Source organism: Anopheles darlingi, chromosome 2 (genome assembly GCF_943734745.1).
Source record: "Anopheles darlingi chromosome 2, idAnoDarlMG_H_01, whole genome shotgun sequence".
Taxonomy (NCBI): domain Eukaryota; kingdom Metazoa; phylum Arthropoda; class Insecta; order Diptera; family Culicidae; genus Anopheles; species Anopheles darlingi.
In genome coordinates, this window is record NC_064874.1 from 23,398,814 (window position 1) to 23,406,902 (window position 8,089).

Here is an 8,089-nt window from a genome sequence, read left to right on the forward strand (position 1 = left end):
TTCTGATCTGATCTACAGTTGTTGTTCTAAAGTAGAATCTCCGCTGGTCCAGTTAATGCCTCGGAATGTTTCATTTTTGCTGCAAACCCTTTTTTCGCGATTTCCTGTTGCCTTATCATACGAACCAAAGCGCCTGAGCTCACCCATTGTTTTGTTTGTTTAAAATTTTCTTGAAAGTCTGTCTCGATTTTCAAACTATTCCTGCCACTCCTCGATGATTCATTGCCGCGCAGACATTGTCTCTCCGTCTGATCGACACCACAGACCCCTTATGGCTGCATAAAACAAAAAAGTGACATGTAATTATCTTTTTTTTTCGTTTCATCGCCTTTGCAAAGGTATGTTCACCTGTACACTCTGCCGGTTCTGTTTAAAGTTTTCTACCGTTGCCAGAACACACCCATAGGTTCGCCCTTGGTTATTTATCGAACCTAAACATACGCACGGACGATGATATTCCCTTTTCGATTATTTGCTCCGAAACGATGGGAAGGTCATATGGCCCTTATTGCAACAGCCGCCTGTTTGAGGAGCGAGCAACGAACGTACTCAAACAGCGGCAAGGTTGTTACCGATGTTTTCCATGTAAATTAACTATGTTGCGAGCGCTACACTAACTTACAGTTGGCAAGGAAACTCTTTTACAAATTTGGATTAAATTAAAATAGTAGCAAGAGATAAATACTCGAACTGCAGTGCAGGACAGCATCACCACAATTTAATGCTGCTACTATTGTTAGAGTGATGGATGGGATTCGGTCGAAAGCGGGGGCTTATCAGTGGCATCGTGTTTGCCGGACGATGACGTCATACATTGCCGATAGTATTCCGCTCCGAAAGGGGCAAAGCGAAGAGATTGAACGAACGGAACGGAGAGAAAGAAAGTCGAAGCCCTCGAGAGTAGCTCCGAGTAGATGGCGAGCCCGTGAATCCGACGAAGCACGAGGCACCCACCACGGATGGCCCCGACGTGGACTATGGAGTACGCGCACGCGACCACGCGGACCTTTTCTAATCTAATCACGCATTAATAAGCCCGGTACCACGGTGTGGCTTTTTGTTTGTTTGTTTTTCTCTCTGAAAAGCGAGCGAGCGAACAAGAAGGGTGACACGACTGGCGCCCGTCCTGGTGCTGACCTGAAACTCTAGCGGCCAACCGCATCCGGGATTGCGAGCAGCTTTAGTCCGCAAGCAAGTACGAGCTACACTCTCGAACGTTGTACACTCGAAACAGTGTGACCGTTTTGAACCATACTTTGACCATACTTTGCAGGACTGTGCAGGAATGGCCGAAAAGAGGCCGAGACCGCCTGTCGACGGACCTGCGACACCCTTCCGGAAGATGGTGTTGTTCGATCTGTTCGACGAACTGGAGCTGCTGGTGCATCGTAAAGGCCGCCTACCGGTCGTGATGGTAACAGTGATCATACTGGCGTTGTGCTTCCTCATCGTTGGTTTTCTGATGGCGACCGGGATCCTGCTGATCACGTTCTTCCTTTTCGTCGGTGGCATTAGCGCGAACCTAGAGGTGGACGCTGCGACCGGAATTCTGCCAACCCTCTTTTCTGGGAGTGAAGAAATGAATTGAATAAAAGTGCCCAATCCAGACGGTTGCCCAAGTCTCGCTTAATTGCCCCGTGACGGAAATGGACTTTAATCGCTCCCTTCTATGCTCACGCCCAACCGCCCCTGATGCGACCGTTCTGCGGCTGCGGAATGTGATTTCGAAAACCGTTCGTGTGACCGGCGTCGTCTCCGTGTGTGGGCTAAATGGTTTCGATCGTACAACACCCCGAAAAAGGAGACACACGATTGAGCTGAAACACATTAATTGAGGCAATATTGTCGCGTCTTTTGCACTAGAGCACGGCACAGTGTCTGGCACGACGGACACTCCATGGTGAGCCTAATTTTTTTAAACTCGAATGCGAAAAAGACGAAAGGAAGTTCCTAATTGTGCGTGAATTCGCCGTCGAGAGTTTCGTAAGCGCTGATCGGCTAGCACGCTAAGAATATCCTGTTCCAGATCATCCGAAGAAACCTCGATGTTAATTGAATCTTACGGGTTATTGCGGATTACGAAACCATTCCGTTTAATGCATTTATTTCTTTGAGGAACTCGTGAGTATTCGTTTCATCAAATAGTGTTTCGTTCCCCAAAACTGACCTTTCGCCATCGTAGAAGAGTAACTCTTGTATTAATTTCTATTTCATTCTATGCTACCTATTTATACAACAATAATCCAATTGATAACAATTCCTTTACCACATTCATGCACTCTATACAATGATTGATTATTTGGTTTTCCCTGTGTTTGGCTGATTGTTTAAATGCGGAAACCACGATAGTTACAGCCTCAATGTTATCCTTTCGGCACGAAAAACCGGAAGAACCGAGATGTGTGTCGTCGTAAATAGCTTCCCCAGGATTCGTGCACCCGGGCCAGCTGAGGTTTTTCGGCGACGCGTCTGGCCACGAGCTGCCGCTGGACGGTTCCTAGCGTTGTCTCCAAACTGCTCATCTGCCGTTGCATCTCCAACAGCATTCGTTGGTTTTCCTCTCCGGCCTTCCGGATCGTCTCGAACTGTGTGTTCCGGAAGTAGTAGTTAATGGAGGTGGCAATAATGCCGAGCAAGGCACCGACACCGGAGGCAATGATTGACCAATACTTGACGTTGTTCGCTTGCATCCGTTCCTTCTCGTGCGACGTCTTCACCGAGGCCGTTAGGTGAGAGAACAGTTCACGTTCCTCCTGGTCAATAATTTGAAAGATTTGATTTTTCTCCTTCTCCCGTGATAAGACCTACAATGGAAGGAGAGAGGGAACAGTGATTAAACATAATGGCTTAACGGCATTATCCTGTTACACCCACCTCAAATTCCTCCTTAATCAGCTCCACGTAGCGATGCTCACCGCGGACAGATTTCTGCAGCTCCAGGTGAATGTCCTGCAGCTGTTTCCGGACAAGCGTTAGCTCGAGAAGCACGTGCCGGCGTCGTTCCTGTACCATCTGCAGTTGGTCCTGTATCTCGATCACTTTGCTTTGGGCCAGCTTCACCTCGTTCATGCCGCTGAACTCATCGTAGAACGATTGTGCCTCGTAGAGTTTGCTTTTCGCCAGATCGAGTAGCCCGATACGACGCAGGGCAATTTCGGTTGATCGCTGAGTCGGCGGTTTGTTTGCAGTTGTCGGTCTCGTCGTCGCCGTAGCCGCTTCCGATGCCGGGATGGTGTACAGCTCAAAATCCACTCTTTCATCCTGCCGCTGGTGAATCCGATCCGAAAACCCCCGGACTGCTACGAGGTGATTCGTTCGCCAAAAGCTCCCGACAGGCAGAAACAACACTCTTCTGGTGCACATGATGCGTGTGTTAGCTAGAACGAATCACTTTTATTGTAAATTCAGGCCACGAATTGTAAAAATGTATCACATTTTATCGGTGCACGGAAACCAGGAGAAAGATTTTTGGCCAGAGAACTCCCAAACCCGTACAGTATAAACTCCTTGACAGACTCCAGGTATCGTTTAAGCCTGCCACACATAGCATGCGTTACTTGCGGCACCTGGGGCCATCTATCATTTTGTATAGAAATCGCCGCAACTGCGCAAGTAACGCATGCTATGTGTGGTAGCCTTGAGGCAGCATATTTCTCACTGTGACAAAAAATCTCAGTATTCCCATAGTGAGAAATTGTTTTGTTTATAAATCGCCGGCCGGGAAAGAGGAAAACCGTGGAAAACTGCAGCGGGAAAAGATCCCCGAAAAGACGAGTCTAAAACCACGAAAAAGGATTCTCAATCCTTTCACAACACCACTGAAGTCAACTCTTAATCAACGCTAGTCCGGTCACCATCCGGGAGTCTCAAAAGGAAACCATCGAAAACCGCTCCTGTATGTTTTAAGGTTCGTAATTCTGCAAGGATCTGTTGGATTAACGATCGAATTCTCCTTTCAGTTTGCGAAGCCCCAGGAAGCTGGATTCAATAGGAATACTGGGGCAAATCCACAGTGAAGAACAAGATAAAGAAAAGATTATCGGTATGATCCGTATCCGTAAGATTTAACAGAAATGTCGTTGCTATTATCGACGGGCCGGCGTTCCGTTCCGCTGGTGCTTGTCGTTAACTGTCGCTGTTTTGCGAAACCCGGCCGAAATCCAGACATCTACGAAACTCTTGGAACACTTCATCCCGTTACAAAGGACACCAAGCATGGTTTCATCGCCCAGGGGAAGCGTGCTCTGTACGGTGCACGCGACTTTTACCACGATTTCATCGGAACACAGAACGTACGAACAGCGCAGCAGAAGCTGGAGGACCTTCACGGAAAAATCAGTGTAGTAGAAGCTACACGGTCGCAGCACGAGCTGAAATTGGTTGAAATAAGAAAACTGATCGCCGAGGTACATGCTTCTCAACACCGTACTGATCGCAACGATGCCATTTACTACGACTTGACAAAAAAAGAGTTTCTGGTAAGTATCTACCGGAGGAATTCGACTGAAACTGAGATCATCATCAAACCTCTTTTGTATCGCTAGCTGAACTCCGAGAAAATACGATTAACGGGCCTGTTGGATGTGACGATCTACGAACTGCAGGTGCTACAGCGCCATCTCACGCAGGCCATCTTCGAGATGCAAACGAAGCAAGAGCATGTGGCCCATAATGGTCGCGTTGTGAAAATACTGCTTACCATCGTTGCCGGGACGTTAGCTTTCTTGGGAAAGGATGGATATGAAATCTACCGAGATGCCGACATACGAAAGTGGAAAAACTCTATACAATCCGACGTGAAAGAACTGCTTCGGCGAACGGAGGAAAAACCGGTCGAAGTGCCTAGCGAATCATGGGCCAGTTATCTTTATCGGCAGCCAGTTCGGTTTTATCGCTACATGGTTACGAGTAAGCAAGATCAGCCCGCAGAATCATGGGGTAGCTATCTTGGTCGGCAACCGGGAAGGCTGTACCGATACATGTTCCGCCAAGAAAAGTAATTCCATGTGCCTTTTTCTGTCAATGTTTATGTGATTGCAGATTCAGCATCATGAATATTGTGATACTGAAGTATATTCAAGAATGAAAGTGAAATATATACGCTTTCTAGCAGTATTCGTTTGTCCCTATTCTCTAGATTCGCTCGTAGAAAATCATTGTGAATATTGCTTGATAACTCATTTCCCATTATTAATATAGACGGTATTTTTTATTTTAACATTACACAATCGCCCAGAATTTATATTTCTGGGGCTAAACCATGACATTCGCCCCTTGGTACTGGCGTTCTGGTAGTTTGAAAAGGCAGCCGCATATCACAAAACCAAAACCATTAGCAATCACCATAGCAACCAACAAAGTTGGTTGAAGCTGAAGCTGAGTAGCCTACGTCTAGGTAAAAAATCATTTTACCGTTTCCGTTTATTGGAATAAGACGCGTTCTTCTAGAAGTCGTTGGTGCTGCTGTTGTATCCAGTTCGCCGTTTTTTCTTTCGGTCTACATAATCATAATTAAACAAATCTTCCTCGCCATCTTGGAAGACTGCGTGTTTCAGTCGTCGATTTCGTGAGGTTTTAGTTTCGCCCAAAACGCTTATGCCCAACGATTTATGGCCATGAAGCCGGCTCTGTATATTTCACCAAGAGCACGATTATTAGGCCTTGCAGAAGAGGAAACCACAGATTTCGGCAGTGCTCGCGGCAGAACTTTCTATTGATCCATCGATTTAGTGTCGTGCTACTTAATATCCGGCAGCAATAGTTTCGAATTAGCAATGCTGCTATATGCTTTTATACTTACTTGTGATCTACGAACGGACGAGAAAGAATACGAGTCGGAAGTGAAGTTCGGAGTGAAATTATCATAAACTGCTGTTGGACAAATATGAAATCGATCGGATTTATGAAATCGATTAGATCTTGTTCGTCCAGCTCTCACGAACGAGGAATGCAGAACAAAATACATCAAGATTGTAAGCCATGTTATCTGTCCCTTCGTGCTGGCGTAGGTGCTTAACAAATGTGTTTTAAATTTTCCAGAAATCCGTGCCTGTTAGAACGAACACGAGCTTCAAGATGCTGATCTTCTTTGTACCTTTGCATAAGTGTTTAACATACTTACTTACTTATCCGGCGCTACAACCGACGAGCGGTCTTGGCCTTCCACAGAAGATTCCTCCACCGCTCGCGATCGTGCGCCGTCGTCCTCCAAGTCGGTAGTCCTGTCATTCTGGCGTCAATGTCGATACCGTCGCTCCATCTCGATTTTGGGTCTACCACGCCCTCTCTGTCCATCCGGGAGGCCTAAGAAGACTTTACGGGCTGGGTCGTCGGCCAAATATCCTTCATAGCATAAGTTTGAAAGGCACTCAAGCTGAAACTGAGTAGCCTATGTTTGGTTAAAAAATCACTTTACAGTTTCCGTTCTCTGGAATAAGACACCATCTAGAAGTTGTTGGCACTGTGGTTGTATCCAGCCGGGCTGTTTTCGTTCGGTCTACATCGTCGAAATTAAACAAATCTTCCTCGTCAAAGTGGCCGTTAGCCTCTCATAGGAACAGATCGCTTGCCACATCCTTTTTTATAATGTATGGGGCCACCATATTCCACAACTCGGAATACGTTTCCACGTTCATGCGCATTTAAATGGTTTGGTTCATCTTCCTTCCATTGCCTCGACCACTGTGGCCGAACGCTCTTCGCACATCCCTTTTTTTTACTAAAACCTCTTGGTTTTTTTTTTACTGAAACCTGTTTCCTCCATGGTTTGCTTAACACTGAGCACAATATATGGGCTCTGCGATTGTTAATCGCAATGAAATCGCAGCGTGTGGATGCTGCACAGATTGCCTCGATTCGATCACGACTTTGGTTTGCGCAGTACGTCGTAGCGTTTGGACCGCCATAAAATTGTGAAATAAACCAATAAATCAAAATATCAAAAAATAAATAAAATTGTAAAATAAAAACAGTTTATCTGAAACATCGGTCCGAGCGTTGGTTCTGACGTCTGGTAAGTTATTAATCAGTATGGTTTGCTATTTACCAGTTGAAATAACACCTTACCTTACTTATCGACTGTCGGCTCTTCGTCTTTGTCGTATTCGGATCTCCCGGATCTCGCAGCATTAATGAACGAACGAACGGTAGGTAGGAGGAGTTTATGGTAAAATTAGCCTTTTTGTTTCATTTTGTTTTTAATTCACTATACGTTGGGGTATGTTCACTGCTGGGTTTAAATTTATATCAATTCAATTTCCTATGTAGGTGATGCTTCGCTAATGGTTCGTACAATACAATAGTTTCCATCCTGCACCAGTTTCATTCTCTACGCCACACGAATTCATTCTCCATCGATTCCACCGTCAATAGCACTTGCAATCTTTTCTGCACTAACAGCTTTGAAAATGGTTCACCTCTTCCTCGTCTGGATGTGTGTGTTTGTGTGCATATAGGCTTGTTGTTCCACTAAAAGCATAAGACGATCTATGCATTAACAGCTAGAGAAACACAATAGAGCGAGCGGCTGCTGTCCTCATGACGGGTATAATGTGATGCGTATCTACTTTATGGATTACAGGCGAACGCTCGTTTTACCGATACCTATCAGACGAAATTGAAACTCATTTCAATTATTCTGAACCAGCTTTTGTCTAGACTCAGCGCAGACAGCGGAGTGAAACTATCACACGGTTTTGCTGCTCTAAATTGGCAATCTACTACTAAATGAGGCATAATTTGATTCCTTAATGTTTTGAGAAGGAGTTGCATTTTTTATTGCACAATGCTTAAAAACCTAAATGAATTATAAGCTAAAAGCAAAGCAAAAGTAGAACCGAGGAAACATATCGTTCAATCGCCCGCCGTACTCCCACCGTGCTACGGGTTCGCTGCTGATTGCATGTATGCCTCCCCTGGGGCCCCTCTTTCTCTCGTCGCTATCACACGGTTACAATTATCATCAACCCCGCTCATTTCCACCGACGGCCACACACTAACGCCACCGCCTACCGCTCCTTTCTGCTATCCGCTATCTTTGTCAAACCTGTGCACATCTCCTCTAAAGCAGTCGCGAGCGGTGGCGCGTGGT

The 8,089-nt window shown here is 45.8% G+C and overlaps 4 protein-coding genes across 7 annotated transcripts in view; 2 read left to right on the top strand and 2 right to left on the bottom strand.

Moving 5' to 3' along the window:
* LOC125950219 (uncharacterized) overlaps positions 1-8,089 on the top strand; it is a 486,985-nt gene that overhangs the window by 456,860 nt on the left and 22,036 nt on the right. The gene's annotated exons all lie outside the window — the stretch shown is intronic.
* LOC125950206 (mitochondrial potassium channel-like) lies at positions 2,069-3,498 on the bottom strand. The gene is made up of 2 exons (XM_049677974.1): positions 2,875-3,498; positions 2,069-2,804 (listed from the first exon to the last, which is right to left on the bottom strand). The coding sequence occupies exons 1-2, from the start codon at positions 3,361-3,363 to the stop codon at positions 2,364-2,366; spliced, it is 930 nt and encodes a 309-aa protein (XP_049533931.1). The 5' UTR covers positions 3,364-3,498; the 3' UTR covers positions 2,069-2,363.
* On the top strand, positions 3,720-5,127 carry LOC125950210 (uncharacterized). The gene is made up of 3 exons (XM_049677979.1): positions 3,720-3,895; positions 3,960-4,478; positions 4,545-5,127. The coding sequence occupies exons 2-3, from the start codon at positions 4,074-4,076 to the stop codon at positions 4,998-5,000; spliced, it is 861 nt and encodes a 286-aa protein (XP_049533936.1). The 5' UTR covers positions 3,720-3,895; positions 3,960-4,073; the 3' UTR covers positions 5,001-5,127.
* The window catches only part of LOC125950184 (protein fem-1 homolog CG6966), a 49,365-nt gene continuing 48,405 nt past the window's right edge, over positions 7,130-8,089 (bottom strand). For 3 of the 4 annotated variants that reach the window (XM_049677925.1, XM_049677926.1, XM_049677928.1), the window contains exon 8: positions 7,130-8,089. This exon is cut by the window's right edge and continues 1,344 nt beyond it. The gene's annotated coding sequence lies outside the window, so the exon portion shown is untranslated. The other variant, XM_049677929.1, reaches the window with a different exon arrangement.